The 19,798-nt window shown below is 36.5% G+C and overlaps 1 protein-coding gene across 4 annotated transcripts in view; it reads left to right on the forward strand.

The window, feature by feature from the left end:
* The window catches only part of PIBF1 (progesterone immunomodulatory binding factor 1), a 228,876-nt gene that overhangs the window by 121,481 nt on the left and 87,597 nt on the right, over positions 1–19,798 (forward strand). For all 4 annotated transcript variants that reach the window (XM_004012184.6, XM_042254938.2, XM_042254939.2 and 1 more), the window contains 2 exons: positions 7,026–7,191; positions 12,651–12,801. In XM_004012184.6, the coding sequence (XP_004012233.3) occupies positions 7,026–7,191; positions 12,651–12,801 (317 nt within the window). The remainder of the gene's footprint in view (positions 1–7,025; positions 7,192–12,650; positions 12,802–19,798) is intronic.

Consider the following 19,798-nt stretch of genomic DNA (forward strand, 5'->3'; position numbering starts at 1 on the left):
GCTGGAGATGGTGTGGAGAAAAGGAACTGCTCTTACACTGTTGGTGGGAATGTAATTTGATAAAGCCACTATGAAAGACAGTATGGAGATTCTTTAAAAAAAAACTAGGAATAAAACCACCATATGACTCAGCAGTCCAACTCCTAGGCACATACCCTGAGGAAACCAAAATTGGAAAAGATACATGTATCCTATGCAGCACTGTTTACAATAGCTAGAACATGGAAGCAACCTAGATGTCCATCAGGAGATGAATGGGTGAAAAAGTAGTGGTACATATACACAATGGAATATTACTCAGCCATAAAAAGGAACACATTTGTGACAGTTCTGATGAGGTGGATGAACATAGAGCTTATTATACAGAGTGACGTGAGTTAGAAAGAGAAAGATAAATATTGTATTCTAACACAAAAATATGGAATCTGGATGAATGGTACTGAAGAACTCATTTACAGAGCAGCCATGGAGAAACAGACATAGAGAATAGACTTATGAGCATGGGGAGATTGGAGGAGAGGGCGAGATGCTTGGAGAGGGTAACATGGAAATTTACATTACTGTATGTAAAATAGGTAGCCAATGGGAATTTGCTGTATGGATCAGGAAACTCAAACAGGGGCTCTGTATCAACCTAGAGGGGTGGGTTGGGGAGGGAGAAGGGAGGGAGTTTCAAAAGGGAGGGGATATATATATATATATACCTATGGCTGATTCATGTTGAGGTTTGACAGCAAAACAACAAAATTCTATAAAGCAATTATCCTTCAATAAAAAATTAATTAAAAAATTAAAACCTTGAAAATATTTACTTGTGCAGAGAAGAAGGAGCAATATGAAAATATAAACAGTTATCATTATAAGCTTATGATTGACATTTTTTCTGTTTTCCATATTTGCTAAAATTCTATGATAAATCTATTATTTGTATAATCAACACAAAAATTGTAAAGCCATTTTGAATAAATGATGAGAAGACATTTCTCATGTGGCTTATAGATCATCTCAGAATAAAAGTAAATCCAAAGTATTTCTTAAACAGTGATCAAATTGTTCATTTACAAAAGTGTCTATTCCCAGCCCTGTGAAGTAGTAGCACTTATCCTGATGTCACTGGTGCATTTGTTAAAAATTTAATTCTCTTTGTTTTATTTACAATTTGTATAGCTGAGACTGTCTAGTAAATACATTAGTATGGTTTGAGTAGGTAATTTTGACTACTGGTTTAAGATACCAAGTTTCAAATCATTGTGAAAGACTTCTATTGTCTTCATGTGTTTGACATTGTATCTCTTCTTTAAAAAGAAAAAGTCTTTATTCTTTTAAAGTCTTGAATATGATGCATGGCCAGTATATATATATTTTTTATTAATCACTTTGGTTCTGAAATACAGGTTTTGGTAAACTCTGGCATACATGTCTTTGCTCAAATACCACCTTCTCCGCCCAACCCCTTTAAAATAACACCATCGCTGACATCTGCATATTTCCCCTACTCTATTATTATTATTATAATTTATTACCATATCACTTTACATTTGTTTGCCTTCCTCGCATCATTATAATGTGAGCTTCTTAGAGTAGTAATGCAATTTGTGCTTCTCTGGTATCCTAATAGAACCTGACACACTTAAATACACAGTAAATATTTTTAAATGAATTAAATGTTGTGGAATGAAATATTCTGGTTGGGACCTCCCTGGTGGTCCAGTGGTTAAAACTCCATGCTTCCATTGCAGGGGCATAGGTTCAATCCCTGGTCAGGGAACTAAGATCCTGCATGCCATGTGGCCTGCCCACACCCACATACACACTCACACACACACAAAAGGAAATATTCTGGTTAATAGAAAGTTAACCCTATATAAAACAGCCTATTTGAAAGAGAAAATAAAAAGCTTACTCCATACTCATGCTTTAAATATGTAATTGATATAATACTACATATTTAAATGCATATCCTTGGAAGGACTGATGCTGAAGCTCCAATACTTTGTTCACCTGATATGAAGAGCCAACTCATTGGAAAAGACCCTGATGCTGGGAAAGATTGAGGGCAGGAGGAGAAGGGGACGTCAGAGGACAAGATGGTTGGATGGCATCAGTGACTCAATGGAAATGAGTTTGCGCAGAGTCTGGGAGATAGTGAAGTACAGGGAAGCTTGCCATGCTGCAGTCCACAGGGTGACAAAGAGTCAGACGAAACTTAGTGACTGAACACCAACAACAAATAATATTAGTTAATACAAGATTAGATACAGATCTATAAATATAGATATACAGATAGATATTATTGAGAGCAAGAAAACCTTTAGGGATAATTGAAAAACCAATAGTTTAGTATCTTTAACGTAAGATAATTAGCTTTTTCTCAGTTCACAGAAGCAGAAAATCCAAATGAACAGGTTTGTGTGTGTGTGTTTTTCCTCAATTCTTAATTAGCAGAATGATTCGGAAGGCTTGGTTAACTGTCAATGACTCATCCAGAGCATTTTCAGCATGTGGTTCAAGGCTAGTATTACAAGTGGAACTGGTCTAGAAGCACAACCAAAATTCTCTCTAAACAGAATGGAAATGAGTTTTATCCCCATAGGAGGCATAGAAAGTAAAGGTACAGATTAGTTATCAGCTCAGCCAAAATGAATACTTCAAAGGAAACTGAACATCAACTCAGTGAAGCCTGTTGAAAGAATAAGAAGGAAGGACCTGAAACACCAGAGTGAAAAGAGATTGATGTCCCACCCGTGTAAACAAAATTCATTCTTAGTAATCAGAGATGACAGCTTCTGTCCCTGGCTAATCCAGTTTCCCACAGTGTAATCCCCATCTGAAGTTTCAGGCCCGTCTCTGTTTCTGAGCACTATTCTTTTTTTGGTTTTATTTTTGTTTTTTCACATGTAGAAAGTTCATCAGCAGCCTGTGCTCCATTTGTTTGTGGAGTTTAGAATTAATTTCTCCTCCCCACACAGAGGATTTAGTGGTTCAACCATGACTTCCTGCTCCCGTGTATTCTTATAAACCCCACAAGTATTTTCCCTGTATTGACCCAGAGTTCCTCTCAAAACTTGATCTAACTGATGCCCAGCTACTAAAAATCCCTCCCTGAACACTTGCCTATAACTGGAAATCCTATGACTTTGCTTAGCTTCTTTTACCAGTCTTCCTTGTATGTACCTTGCCTCAGCTGCTTCACTGCCTTCATTCTAAATTAGACCAGCTCTCAGGATTTCTTAGTGGAAGGACCGCCTATCGATCCTGGTAACTACAGGAACCTTACCACTGGATATGTGAGATCTTAGTTCCCTGACCAGGGATCAAACCGATGCCCCCGCAGTGGAAGCATGAAGTCTTAACCAATGACTGCCAGAGAAGTCCCACACCCACTTTTAATATTTGGGAAGCCATGAACATTATGTGGATAAAAATTCAAAGATCAGCTGCTGTTACTCATTGGAGTAAAAACTAGATTAATAATTATAGCAGTCTTTGACTTTCTTGGGCCTCCCTGGTTGGTGGCTCAGACAGTAAAGAATCTGCCTGCCATGTGGAAGACTGGGTTTGATCCCTGGATCAGGAAAATCCCCTGGAGAATGGAACGGCTACCCACTCCAGTATTCTTGCCTGGAGAATTCCATGGACAGAGGGCAGAGTTGGACATGACCGAGTGACTACCATTTTCACTTTTGACCTTCTTACCCGTGATAACTTTGTTGATAGAAATGGGAGTAAACATACATTGCTTGGCTTAATACATCAGAGTATAATGAGCAAACTTTCACCATAGTATATATGTAAGGACTGCTGATGTAAATATTGTTATACAGATCTGTTGTTATTTAGTGTTTTATCTAGTGCTTTTGTTCCAGTGAGCTCTCCTGTTTCTGAAGACAGAATTCTATCTTGACGTCTCTCCTGCAGTTATTTCTCAGCATTGCAGAATATGCAATGCTGCTTGGAGTTTATTCACTGTAGCTGAAAGCATTTCTTATGGGTTAACTCTGTTGTTCCCTGTCTAATTGCTCATTTTCACCTTTTCACAGGTGAAATTCTCCTTGTTTGTCCAGCTTAAAGTATGTTGCAGTGACTATTCCTTAAGAGCAAACAGTTCATTCTAGGTCTTTATAGTACTATTCTTAAAGTAGTGTGTGATTTATGAGTAAGTCTTATGCAAACTAAAAACCCAGCTAATGTAAAGACTAATCTAGTCAAACTAGGGACCTGGGGTGACTATAGCTGGAGATGCTGATAAACTTTGTAAGAAATGTGACCTCTTAAGGTTACTACGCTGAATTAGAATGTCAAACATAAACTTGCGAACATATGAATAATATTGCCTTCATTCAAATAAAAGTTTCACATTAAGAGAAGATGAGAAGTCTGAGTCAACTGCGTAAAATGTGACAGGTTATATTAGCAAAACAAATAGGAGGAAGTTAGCTGAATTGTCAGCCTGTACCCTGGTCGCCATCTCTTCCTCACACTGAAACTGCCTTTGCAGCGCTAATGTTTCTAAAGTGTTTTCACAGTTCAACTTAAGTTAAAATAATAACTATTATTACAAAGACATAATGATTTGAGGCAGATTTTCCTTTACTGTGTAAACGACATGAGAATAGATGAATCCTTTAGAATTATCATTTGGTTCATGTAAGTGGCATTTTATTAAACTTAATATCCTCAAATTTTTAGGTAATCACTATTGTACTTAACTGTGTAGTAAAATGGGAAGGTGAATAGTGCTAAAAGAAACTTTCAAATGCCACATAATGAATAAGAAGAGCAGGTGTAATCTAAAAGCTAAGTCTTTCATTTCCTGTTTGAAGTTGACCTCAGAATTACTCACAATGTCCTGGATCGTAAAAAGGCAAACTTTACATTTTAATTTTTTCAGAACAATCTCTTTTAAAGATAAATATCACATTCCAAATGACTTAGTATTTATTTCAATAATAAGGTCTAGTATGCCCCATAGTGTAGCATACAAATAGGTATGGATTTCACATGTTTTATGCATTTATATTTTATATGACAATTTACCCCAGGGAATTCAGGGCATTTTCATGTCAGTAAGTTGTTTAATTAATAAATTTTTGACTAAAGTAATTGTTTTACTGCTTCATATCCATGACGATGGCTATAATCAAAGAGACAATGATAAGTTTTGATAAGAATATGGAGGACTTACCACCCTCGTAATTGCTGGTGAGAATGTGTAACCACACTAAAAGCAGTTTGTCAGTTCCTCAAAAAGCTTAAAACCTGAGTGACCATATGACCTAGCTATTCTTTTATATATGTATATAATTAATGCCTGGACTTCCCAAAAAGTTAAACACACAAGCTGACAGTCACCTTAAAGCCTTGGTGTGTATTAAGTGATGTGTACCAATAAGCCTGAATGGAGCTTCCACTACTCTGAATGTAACATACTTGAAAATAAAGAAAGATTCAAGAGTACCAAGAGTGAAGTAGCCTGTAGCAAGAATCTAATGCCTGTCTTCTCTGATATTTAAAATGTTCTTGTCACAAGAGTGAAGCGACTTCCTTTAAAACACGTTTGAAAGTTTATCTGACTTCAGAAATATCAGCTAAGATTCTTATGTAATAGTGGAAAGATCATTACTATGGAGTCAGACATAGCTGGATTTGAGACCCCTTCTGAAATCTACCAGGAACTTCTTCCCCTTAAAGAAATGAATTAATCTCTGAACCTCTGGTTTCTCATCTGCAAAATACCTAATAGAGTTGTGGGGTTAAATGAGATGCCATGGGTAACACAGACTGTACTGTCTGTTTCTCTGGCCTGCATGTACTCTTGTTTCTACTTCTAGAGAACTTCCGCCTTGGACTTCTTCCTGCTGTGTACTCAAACTCACATCTGCACAAAGAGTTAATTCTTCTTCTTGTATGTACCCATCAAACCTAGGGTTTACCTTATTGAAGCGCTTATCTTGTTCTATTGAATTTTCATATTTATTTGCATCTCTTCTCCAGAAAACTAAGTTCTTTTTTTGGGGGGGGGGGGGGCACACCACGCAGCTTGTGGCATCTCAGTTCCCCAACCAGGGTCTCAGTTCCTGGACCAGGGACTGAAGACCGGCCCTGGCAATGAAAATGCTGAATCCTAACCACTAGACCACGAGGGAACTCCCAAAACATAAGTTCTTCAAAGGGGAAAAAAAATTGTCTTCCACTGTATACATATTTGCCTGGCATGGTGACTAGCTCAATAAATATTTGAAAAAATTGAATTTTAGGAACATCTAGCATTATATTGGGTTCATAATAACTCCCTGAAAAGGCATACTATGTCTTTGTTTTGCTTTTTGTTAGAACATAGTCAACTTGAAGCATTTCAGATCTACAGTATGCAGTGATTTATATGTTAAATGGAAATGTTTTTATTACTAGTTATACCTATGGAATGAAGAGAATGTTTCTTATCTGTTTTGTAATAGACTGCTTATTGTTATATATTTATCTTTGTAATATGTACATTATGTTTTCTTATAAAAATCAAATATATATTTACCAGCTTAAAAATGTATTTTATATATGTCTCAGGAATTGCAAGTTAATGCATATATTTCATGCCATTCTTCTCCATTTAATATTATTTAGACTTAGAATGAAATAGCAAGGTTGGAAACAATGCTATAGATTTAAGAAAGCCTATGAAATATATGGAAATTAAGTCATTTTAAGTAATAACTGAACCTTGTTCTTACCATTTTTATTTTAAATGTCTTATCTCGCAAAATAATAATAATAGGTAATAGCTATTTTGGAATGGGAAGAATGAAAATAAGAGATCAGTAAAGGAAGTTTAATCAGTATGTTTTGTTTCCCCAGACTTAGCATATTTCCATACACACGACCATCTAAATTATTTACAAAAGCTTTGCTGAATAAATAAAAGTTATTAACTGAATGATAATATAGGGATATTGAACAGGTAGAAGTACTGCTTATGTTTCTATAAATTGAGATTCCTTTATTGTGTCATAATTGTTTTCTTTTTTCAGGTACAGAGAACTACAACTTAGTGCAGAAAGCAAAGTAACAGAATTTCTCCATCAAAGTAAAATAAAATCTTTTGAAAGTGAGCGTGCTCAACTTCTACAAGAGGAGACTGCAAGAAATCTCACACAGTGTCAGTTGGAATGTGAAAAATACCAGAAAAAATTGGAGGTACATATACAAGCTTTTGTTTTAAAATTAACACAGAATGCCAGCTCTGTAAGCATAAGATCTGTTTTCTTTTTCATTTAATTTTGGTTGTGCTTGGTGTCTGTTGCTGCACACTAGCTTTCTTCTAGTTGGGGCGAACTGAGGCCACTGTGGCACTTGGGCTCAGTAGCTGTGGCGCACAGTTGCCCCACGGCATGTGGAATCTCCCTGGACCAGGGATTGAACCCGTGTCCCCTCCATTGGCAGGCAGATTGTTAACCACTGGACCACCAGGGAAGTCCATATATCATATTGAGCTTTATAAATAATATTTGTGTTATGCATGAGAAGGAGCCGTGTCTTTAATTTTTAAAGATCTCTTATCAAGAGAATGTATCTTCCTTTTTTAGATAAAAAGGTGGAAAGAAGTAATGGACAGCCTCTAAGAAAAGAAATGCAAATTGCCATAGGTCTGTTTGTTGTTTTTAAAGTGTTGGCAGAAGTCCCCTTAAATGGGAAATCTCATTTAAGTAGAAAATGGACCATCCCTTCTAGAGAATGATACGGTAATTTGTGTTAAAATCCTTAAAAAATTGATCCAGTAATTTTAGTTAAAGGAACAATGAGGTGCTTGTTGAGAACAAGTAAGGTTTTATGTTCTTTGTGTATATCACAGCATTATTTATTATCGTAAAAACTGGAAGTGTCTTAAAATGTCCAGCAATAGATAATTAAACAGTTTTTGATTAGTATGTTAAAATTATAAATTTTGCTGTATTCATACATTGTATGATTATGTGCAATCATGTTCTTCAATATGTTAGAATCAAGGAAATGCTTCTTTAAAATGCTGAATGAAAGACACAGTAATATCATTAAAGTGAAGTCCCTCAGTCATATCCGACTCTTTGCAACCCCATGTACTGTAGCTCGCCAGGCTCCTCCATCCATGAAATTTTCCAGGCAAGAATACTGGAGTGGGTTGCCATTTCCTTCTCCAGGGGATCTTCCTGACCCAGGGATCGAACCTAGGTCTCTCGCACTGCAGGCAGACTCTTTACCATCTGAGCCACCAGGGAAGCTTAATAATATCATTTGCATGATTAATTAATGATGTAAGTATTCATTACAATAAACTTTCAGAGACTACATTTTGGAAAAGTACTCTGATAAGATTAACAAAACAAAAGGAACTTCCCTGGTCATCCAGTGGTTAAGAGTCCACCTCAGAGTTCAAGGGGGACACGTGTTATATCCCTGGTTGGAGAACTAAGGTACCACATACCATGGAGCAACTAAGCGCACACACCACAGCTCTCTAGTCCTTGCACACTGGAGCCCATGCAACACAGCTAGAGAGTCCGTGCACCACAGTGAAAGATCTGCATGGTGCATCAAAGATCCCACGTGCCCCAACTAAGACCCAGGGCAACCAAAATAAATAAATAAATATTTAAAAAATAATAATAACAACAAAATAAAGAGTCTTACAGAAAATAAAGCCTTAGGGAAAAACATAAAGACAGTGTTAATTAAATAGCACATATTTAAAGAAACATGAGTAAAAATTATAGATGATACCTACTTCTGAATAAACCAGTGTTCTGCATTTAAAACTTTTTCAGGTACCTTCTTTGGGAAACTGCTGCAGTCACAATCTGCTACAGGCGACTCTCCCACACATTTTAGATTAGATTAGCTCTGCTTTGGTGTTCGTCATCTGCAAATTTTTTATGGTTTAAGTATTGTAATTCCTAGCCATTTCTTTTTCTTTCCACATCAGATGGCTGTGCTTACGGATGTGTTTGGGGGGAGTGAGGGGTTATATTTAGGAAAGTAGAAAGACACTTGCCCTATCTGCATACTGAAACCAACATTTCATTAACCAATACTTTACAACACACAGCGCTGATGTTCTAACCCTTCTGTTTTATTGTTTTTAGCTGGTTGTAGTCAAAACTGATTTCATGACCTCCTAAAGGTTGCAACTTGAAATATGAAAACCAATTTTCCATAGAGCTACCCACTTAGTCTGTGGATGCAGGTGACTAGTAATTATTGAGCTCTCTGTAGAGGCCTTACAGGGAGAAACACCTTTGTGAAAAATACTATGATTGTAAAAACTTGGGTTGATAAAACTGAGGTGTTAGGGGAATTTCTTTAGTTTCTCCTCTGTTAAACTAGGATCTTTGAGAGGACAGGGACTATTTATTTACTATTGTCATCAGTGCCTAACACAGCACCTCACTCATAGTGGATGCTCAATAAATATTTAATGAGTGAATGAATGGTTTGATGCTGCGCTATGCTTAGTCAATCAGTCGTTTCTGACTCTGCGACCGCATGAGCCGTAGCCCACCAGGCTCCTCTGTCAATGGGGATTCTCCAGGCAAGAATACTAGAGTGGATTGCCATGCCCTCAGGGGATCTTCCCAACCCAGGGATCAAACCCAGGTCTCTCACATTGCAGGTGGATTCTTTACCATCTGAGCCACCAGGGAAGCCCAAGAATACTAGAGTGGGTAACCTATATCTTCTCCGGGGGTCTTCCCGACCCAGGAATTGAACTGCGCCTCCTGCATTGCAGGCAGATTCTTTACCAGTTATAATGAAGTCAGAGAGAAATAATGTTGTGAAGGGTAAAGATTACTATAATTATGTACTTTTTGATGGCTTTTACCCAATATTCTCATTGATTTATGCCTTAGGGACAGTCTGTTTTATTTTTTTCTTATCAGTTTCCAAATGCTTTCCAAAAACTGGCTTTAGAACTTTCTTGGTGATTCAAGTGGTTAAGAATCCACCTGCCAGTGCAGAGAACACATGTTCGCTCCCTGGTTCAGGAAGATCCCACATTCTGTGGGGCAGCTAAGCCCATTCCACAGCTACTGAGCCCACGTGCACCTGGAGCCTGTGCTCTGCAACAAAAGAAATCACTGCAATAAGAAGCCCACACACAGCAACTAGAGAGTAGCCCCCACTCACCACAACTAGAGAAAGCCCTCACGTAGCTACAAGACCTAGCACAGCCGCAAGGAAATAAATGGCAAGTTTTACTTAAGAAAACACTGACTTTATATTTTTGTCTTAGAGCAATTATTGACCTATAATTTTGTGTTTTCATTCATTTATGTATGTTATCTATATAAGTTTATAACTTTGTATTATAATTCTGTTATTTAAAGGAAGGAAATATCCACTGTGAGAGCTTGATATTTAATGGATTCTTAAAAGCAGTTGACCTATTTTTTACATTCATGATTAAACTCAGATGTTCATAGGTTGGTTTTTCCCTAAAGAATCTTTAATGTAATAGCCATCCATAGGTCTAGTAATCATGTTCTTCAGTGGCTTTTCAGAAACTGTAATAAATTTATTCACACCAGCCACTTAGACAAACCCATGATAAAAGAGAATTCTCTACCGTGGTGTACCAGAGGTATTGAAAGGTACCCCAAGTCAAAAGTTTCTGGCCCTCTCTTCTTTCTGTCATGAATGAGAATTTTAAATTGTATCTTTCAATTTAATACTACCTTTCAGTCTCCTCTTAAAATAGTATTTTATGAAATATGTCGTCTCCAGCATTTTAGTTCTTTGTTTCTTCAGATATCCATTTCTGCAGTTTTTCTTTCGTAGTTTTGTTGGGAAAGTGAGATACAGATGAAAGGTTATCAGCCCTGCTGTGAGAACCACCATTTAACACTGTCCTTACTGAGCCTTTCTACTGACAAAGGCATTAATGTGTCACCGGCGACCAGATTCTTAATGAATTACATCCCAACTTAGTGAACTCTCTGAAAACCCCAGATTGTTTCACTGTGCAGTGATTTTGTTATAATAAATTCTCTAGAAAGCATTTCCAACCAGCAAGAATTAATGCTACAACAGGAATTTTCTTTTTCTGATCCAGTCAAGGATACTACAAATCATCCTACAAATATAACTCCTGTGTTACTCTTTTTCCATCTTCCAAAGGAATGTATTTAGAGGGTAGGGGGTGATTGTTAGTTTATTTGGAGTTGGGAGAGAGTTTTGATGGAAGTAATTTAAGAAAATGAGATGAAATAGATTAAATTAAATCAAAATTTCTGCTTGTTAAAAGCTGTAAATAAATCTTCCATGTCTTTTTTCTCCCTATTGCAGGAAGCAGTCACATACATTTGTTAAGGTAAACTTTATGTCATTAGAGAAAACTTTTCTTCAAAATTACTTAATAATAGAGAATTCAGGATAATTAAAGCAGTATATCTAGAGAAGGAAATGGCATCCCACTCCAGTATTCTTGCCTGTAGAGTCCCAGGGACGGAGGAGCCTGGTGGGCTGCCGTCCATGGGGTCGCACAGAGTCGGCCATGACTGAAGCAGCTTAGCAGCAGCAGCAGCAAAGCAGTACGTCTCATCTTTATGAGCCATTTGATACAGAGTATTCGTACTTGTATTTCCTGCAGTGGTAATAGTATTTTTCAGCACTTTTACTATATTCTAGTCACTCTGCTGAACACTGTGAATTTATCCTCTCATTTAATGCTTCCCACAACACACTGAGGTAGGCCTAGAAAGAATAATTACCTAAGATCACAACGAGTAAGTGTCAAAGCCAGGATTGAAATCCAAATCTTTCTGGCTCCAAACCATATTCTTACCATAATATTCAATTGCTTCTCAGGAAATACTGCATTCCTTATGCTGTGTGAAGAAGTAAGTATAATACCACCCCATAATTTAGTCTGTACTAGTAGGTAAACTTGCTAGATAGTTGCAATTTAATGTAAGCGTTAAAACATTCCTTTGTCACTAGAAATGTCTCCTTCTTGGTGAATTCAGTATTGTCACCCTAGTGATTTCTTCAGTAAGTTACCATAGGAAAATATAGGCTTCTACTTAAAATAACTCCAATTTCCATGTCTTTTATATGTCTTTTTAATAAATTTGTTATCCTTTCTTTCTGTACAAAGGCACTTTCTGGTACTGTTCCAAGTAGCACTTCACATTTACATTTTGGTTTGCTGCTTTGAATTTATGATTGTTCAGCAAACCAAAAATCTTAACTAAAACCATGGTCAGGGTAAATGAAACAGTCTGTGGTAGAAAACTGAAGGACTCATTACGAGTATGTAATTTTTACACACAGCTTTGCAAGTCTTTCTCAAATATCTGTGATCACTAGATAAATAATCTCCACCTAGGTGAGGAGTATAGCATTATTGCATTTTTTGAATTCTAACAAGCAAATGCCAATGTTACTCCTACAACTATTCCTAAGTTTTACATTTTTTTCAATTTATATAAAAAGGTGCTTCATAATTTTCAGTTCAAAACAAATTATTTTCCTTGGGAACGAATGTATTTTACCTCTTCGGTCATCTTCATTGAGCTTTCTCTTCATATCTAAATCATTAAAAAATATTTTTTGCTTCATGTTTTCGTCTTAACTGCCAACCAATTTAATTCTGCCTTTGCCATTTTTTTTTCCACTTCTAGGTTCTAACTAAAGAATTTTATAGTCTCCAAGCCTCTTCTGAAAAACGCATTACTGAACTTCAAGCACAGAACTCTGAACATAAGGCAAGGCTAGACACTTATGAGAAACTGGAAAAAGAGCTTGATGAAATAATAATGCAGACTGCAGAAAGTAAGTCTCCCCCAACACACACACCCCCAACGCAGACACAGCTTTTTCTTCTGACAGCACAAGGAACCTGATACTGTTTCTAAAACTGCTTTGCTATATTTCTTTAAAATATTACTTGTGACTTTCTTTGAAAGAATACTTTGTAATTTAAAAAATAGTTAACCTTAATTCTAGTGATTTGAGAGCAAAAAATATATATTTGTCTAACTATGATAGATTTTATCTTTTCATTTATTTATTTGTTTTACTGTTTCATTTCACTCATTCAGCGATAAAGTGATTACATATGCCAGGATCTAGGGTGTAGAGTTCATGCAATAATTCTTGCTTATAGGTATTCCTAGTCTATTCTGCTGGGAGAGACAAACATGTCAACAGATAATTAAAGTGCTATTAGCAAAAGAGAGGCAGATCTTGGTAAGTACAGAAGAGATCGTGAGTTAATTCCTTGTTCGAGGTGAGGAATCCCAAAGAGGGGAGATAACATTTGAATGAGTCTTGAAGGACAGATAGAAATTCATTGCACACCCTGTGTTACAGACTTTGACCTTTAATTTCTACTTCTTTATTCCCCTCTTATTTGCCATCTTCCTGTGTTGTCCTTGACTCCAAGAGAATATTTCAAATTAACATTTCACCATTGCCTGAGATGTTTGCTACAGTACATTATTTCTATTCAAAAGTCAGAAATGATAGTATTATTCTTATAAAAGTAGGTTTAATCTTCAGCTGAAGTTGAGGTTGACTCTATCTGGGGTAGCTTTTCTTATGAAGACTGTATTATGTTGGTAGCCCAATTTAAGAAAAACTTTTTTTCATTTCTGTAATTGCCTTTTTTTAATTTCTAAGGTCAGTGTCTGATAACTGCAGTAGTTTCCAAATTTATCCTCAGTTTCTTCATGGCATCTGAGTAACCTCTATAAAATATAGATTTGACCATACCATACACCTGCTTTAATGCCCCTATAAACATAAATCAGCCTAAGGTCAAATTCCTTAGCATGTCTTTTTATGATTAGACTCATTTATCTTTGTACTTTTTCATGCCTTGCCATTCTTATCATATCACCTTATTTTGAAAGTTCTATATTCTTTTTTATCTCTGTAACTTTGCAGATGTCCCTCTGTTTAAATAAATAAGTAATAAAAGAAAACTTCCTCAATCTGATAAGAGATACCTATAAAAAATATACAGCTAATATAACTAATGATGAAATATCAATTGCTTTCCCTTTAAGGGAGAGAACCAGGCAAGGATTTCTAGAGGATTGCCTTCTAGAACCAGGCAAGAAGTTTTCATAACTTCTATCAAACATATTTGAGCTTTAATGGATGATAGGAAAAAATTTACAAAGATCGGAAATGAAGAGGAAAGACTATATTTTCAGATTACAAAGCAATCACTGACACTGATAAGTAAATTTAACAGGCTATGATAATTACATGAAAATATACTAGAAGTAAACAATTGGAAATCGAAATTTTAAAAGCAATTTTGTTTACAATAGTATCAAAAAACACAAAATATATAGGAATAAATTTAACAGTACAAAATACAAATCATTGCTAGGAAAAATTAAAGAAGACTCTCTAAAATATCTAAAGATAAAATCATGAATTCTATTAATTCAGTGTTGTTCCAATCACAGTTCCTTTTTTAACATTTTAGTATTCCATTTATGTGAAAATTCAAAGTCTACTTTTAATAATAGCATGACACACCTACCAGACAGAATGCCTGAAATTAGCAAGACTGACCATTCTCAATGTTTGTGAGGGAAGACTTTCTTATAAAACCAAACAACCTATCCAGTTATCCAGCAATTTCATTCTTAGTTACTTTCCCAAAGACAAAGAGCATATGCACACTAGAACAACCCAAATAATGTGAGCGGGTCAGAGGGAGAACACAATTGGAAGGCCCACACAGACTGACTTCAAGACTTAATATAAAGCTATTGTGTCAAGCTAGCATACTACTGGCATAAAGAAAGACAGATACAGCAACAAAATAAATTAGAGAACTAATAAATAGACCCACACTTTCTGGGTTATTTGATTTTTAATAAAGACAGCAAACCATTCAACTGGAGAAAGGAAAGTTCCATACATGGTACTAAAAAAATTAGGCATATTTTTGAAAGTGAACCTCAACCTTATTTCATACATACACTAATACTAACTTAAGATAAAACTTGCAAGCAATAAGTAAAACTGTAGATGTTTGGAAAACATGATTGTTTTTGCAACTTGATGCAGCTCAAAATTTCCTAGATAGGTTCTTGAAAGGAACTATAATAAAATAAAGCTTTACTAAGTTGATTTCATCAATATTTAAAAACCTCTGCTCTTTTAGAAGACATTTTTAAAAACTGAACTAAGTTGCAGAGTAGGAGAAGTAGTCATAGTCTTATATCTGACAGAGCAATGGTATCCATATTAAGAAAATGACTCAGAGGAAATATTCACAAAAGTCTTGACATAAGATTATCCAGATGGGCCTATCTCAAGGGTCCTTGTAAGAAGGTTATGTGGTGATGAAAACAGAAGTTGGAGAGAGGATTTGAAGATCCATAGAAAGTGTTAAGAAAGTCATAAGAAAAAATATATTTACAGTACTTCACTCTATCTATTAATATTGTAGGTTTACATCATCTTCCCATGTGGTGCTAGCAGTAAAGAACCTACCTGCCAATGCAGTGAGACATAAGAGACACGGGTTCGATCCCTGTGTTAGGAAGATCCCCTGGAGAAGGGAATGGTAACCTACTCCAGTATTCTTGCCTGAAGAATTCCTTGAACAGAGGAGCCTGACAGGCTACAGTTAGGGGGTCGCAAAGAGTTGGACACAACTGAAGCAACTTAGCATGCATGCATCTACATCAATATTGTTTTAAATGATGCAAACCACTGTAGATGTTATATGTATTGCTAATGCTAGATATCCAAAATGAAAAGATAGATGGACCTAGAGGTTATCATACTAAGTGAAGTAAGTCAGAAAGAGAAAGACAAATATCATAATAATATCATTTATATGTAGAATCTAAAGTATGGCACAAATGAACTTAGTTACAAAACAGAAATAAACTCACAAACATAGCAAACGAACTTATGGTTACCAAAGGGGAAGAAGGAGGTAGGAGAATTAATTAGAGGAGTTTAGGATTAGGAAATACAAGCTACTATATGTAAAGTAGATAAACAAAATAGATAAACCTACTTTCTAGCACAGGGAACTGTATTTAGTACCTTGCAATAAACCGTAATGGAAAAAAATATGAAAAGGAATATATATATTCACTTTGCTATACATCACAAACACAACATTGTAAATCAACTATACATCAGTAAAAAATTCATATTATTAAAAATAAATGAAAAGATAATGTGAAGGAAAAGAATTCACATTTATTTATAGGTATAAAAATTCATGCATGGATAAAAAAGAAGCAGCAATATCACTTTATCACAGCCCAAGGTAACTGATATGATTGTTTCAGGGTAGCCTAGCCTATACACTAATGACTGAATCACTATAAAATTTTTGTGACATACAGTATTACAGTCATATTTACATTACAGTATTGGAAACATTGTTACACCTTTTAAAAAGCTACTTACCTGTGATGATACACTAACATGCAGTTTCTTCAGTTATGAGAGACATACAGTACAGTAATGTAATTGTTTGACAGCAAGGTTATAAAACAGTAAGAAAACTAACACATTAATTTTGTTAAATATTACCTATGCCTGTATAAGGATAGAATAGCATCTACATATACTTTATGCATTCATGACTTACCTTATTCTTAGCTTTTTTAGATATTTTAAGGCTACATGGTTCATCTGCAAGTTTTTTCAAATTGTTTCAAATCTCCAAAAAATAGAATATTCATGTATGAGTGTGACCCAAGCAGTTCAAATCCTTGTTGTTCAAGGGTCAACTGTATATATTTCTCAAAATGCATTGAATGGTAGACTTAAGATTTGTACCTTTCATCATATGTAAATTTTATTTTAAAAAAAGAACCGTAAATAATATTGAACTATAGTTGATAACTTACACATGGAACTGTTTGGAGTGAAGGCTCAGTACTGCAACTTCTTTTGCAATACATCAACAAATAAGATAGATTCTCGAATGCACAGCATTGGTAGCTCAGATGGTTAAGAATCGGCCTGCAATTCAGGAGACCTAGGTTTGATCCCTGGGTTGGGAAGATCCTCTAGAGAAGAGAACGGCAACCCACTCCAGTATCCTTGCCTGGAGAATTTCATGGACAGAGGAGCCTGGCAAGCTACAGTCCATGGGGTCACAAAGAGTTGAACACGACTGAGCGACTAACACAACAACAACAACTTGGATGAATACAGTGATGGACAGATGTGTGAGATGTATAATTTAAATTCCAGATGTTGGATATATGTGTATATTTCTTTCAGGTTTTTCATATATGTAAAATATTTTCTTAATAAAATTTTTAGAAAAGATATAAAAATTAATTTTTTTGCCGTGACATTGTATAAACCATATCTTTGTTAAACTAGACTTATTTGTACTTGGAAGACCAGTAAACTAGGTTCTTTTCTATCCATTTACACTGGAAATTAGAATATTCCTATCCTTGTTTAATGAATACTTACTGAAAAATGAAATTTGTGAGATGTAAGGGCAAAACATTCTTTTTTAGTACCATAGTGTGTACAGTACTCAAAGGATTGTTGTCTAATTCGTCTCATTTCAGCTGACACAAGATGCTTAGACTTTATTTATTAAGGTGTAACCATGACAAAAAGTCTCAACAACCAGATAACCATGATGATGTGGTCACAAATTTCAAGCGAGACATCCTGGAGTGTGAAGTCAAGTGGGCTTTAGGAAGCCTCACTACAAACAGCTAATGGAGGTGATGGAATTCCATCTGAGCTATTTCAAATCCTAAAAGATAATGCTTTTAAAGTGCTGCGCTCAATATGCCAGGAAATTTGGAAAACTCAGTAGTGGCCACAAGACTGGAAAAGGTCAGTGTTCATTCCAATCCTAAAGAAAGGCAATGCCAGAGAATGTTCAAACTACTGTGCAGTTGTGCTCATTTCACAGGCTAGCAAGGTAATACTCAAAATCCTTCAAGCCAGGCTTCAGTAGTACATGAACCAAAAACATCCAGATGTACAGGCTGGATTTAGAAAAGGGAAAGGAACCATAGATCAAATTGCCAGCATACCCTGGATCATAGAAAAAAGCAGGAGAATTCCAGAAAAACATTTACTTCTGCTTCATTGATTACACTAAAGCCTTTGACTGTGGATCACAACTAAATGTGGAAAATTCCTAAAGAGATGGGTATCACCACCTGAGAAACCTGTATGCAGGTCAAGAAGCAACACTTAGAACCAGACATGGAACAATGGACTGGTTCAAAATTGAGAAAGGAGTATGTCAAAGCTGTACAACCTGCTTATTTAACTTATATGCAGAATGTACATCATGCACAATGCGGGGCTGGATGAAGCGCTAGATGGAATCAAGATTGCCAGGAGAAATAGCAACAACCTCAGATATGCAGATCATACCATCTTCATGGGAGAAAGTGAAGAGGAACTAAAGAGCCTCCTTAATCAAGGTACAAGAGGAGTGAAAAAGCTGGCTTAAAACTCAACATTCAAAAAAGTAAGATCATGGCATACATTCCCATCACTTCATGGCAAATAGATGGGGAAACAAATGGAAACAGTAACAGTTTCTTTTCTTTGGCTCCAGAATCACTGCAGATGGTGACTGTAGCTCTGAAACTAAAAGAAGCGTGATCCTTGGAAGAAAAACTATGACAAACCTAGTTGTTGTTCAGTTGCCAAGTCATGTCCAACTCTTTGTGACTCCATGGACAGCAGCATGCCGGGTTTCACTGTCCCTCCCATCTCCCAAGGTTTGCCCAAGTTTGTGTCCGTTGAATTGGTGATGCCATCCAACCATCTCATCCTCTGTCACCCTCTTCTCCTGCCTTCAGTCTTTCCCAGCATCAGGGTCTTTTCCAGTGAGTCAGCTGTTCATGTCAGGTGGCCAAAGATTGGAGTTGCAGACAGTGTATTAAAAAGCAGAAACATCACTTTGCTGACCAAAGTCCATATAGTCATATGTATGGTTTTTCCAGTAGTCATGTTTGGATGTTAGAGTTGTACCATAAAGAAGGCTGAGCACTGAAAAATTGAAGCTTTCGAACTGTGGTGCTAGAGAAGACTCTTGAGAGTCCCTTGGACAGCAAAGAGATCAAACCAGTCAGTTCTAAAGGAAATCAGCCCTGAATATTCATTGGAAGGACTGATGTTGAAGCTGAAACTCCAGTACTTTGGCCACCTGATGTGAAGAGCTGACTCACTGGAAAAGACTGATGCTGGGAAAGATTGAGGGCAGGAAGAGAAGGGAACAACAGAAGATGAAATGGTTGGATGGCGTCATCGACTCTATTCACGTGAGTTTGAGCAAACTCCAGGAGATGGTGAAGGACCAAGAAGCCTGATGTGCTTCAGTCCATGGGGTCACAGAGTCAGATATGACTAACTGAACAGTAGCAAACCGTGGCAAATTGCAGTATCCTGTTTATGCTTGAATTGCTTTTTGTAATTAAGTGTAATATTACTTTGGAGAAGGAAATGGCAACCCACTCCAGTATTCTTGCCTGGAGAATACCATGGACAGAGGAGCCTGGCAGGCCCTGGTCCATAGGGTCGCAGAGAGTCAGACACAACTGAAGCAACTAAGCCCGCACATAATATTAAGTATTTGAGGAGTTTTGTTTTCAAAGATCTTATCAAGTTGTTAAAAGTATAGGTATTGGGACTTCCCTGGTGGCTCAGATGGTAAAGTGTCTGCCTACAATGCAGGAGACCCAGGTTCGATTCCTGTGTTGGGAAGATCCTCTGGAGGAGGAAATGGCAACCCACTCCAGTACTCTTGCCTGGAGAATCCCGTGGACAGAGAAGCCTGGTGGGC

Source organism: Ovis aries, chromosome 10 (assembly GCF_016772045.2).
Source record: "Ovis aries strain OAR_USU_Benz2616 breed Rambouillet chromosome 10, ARS-UI_Ramb_v3.0, whole genome shotgun sequence".
In the NCBI taxonomy this organism is placed as follows: domain Eukaryota; kingdom Metazoa; phylum Chordata; class Mammalia; order Artiodactyla; family Bovidae; genus Ovis; species Ovis aries.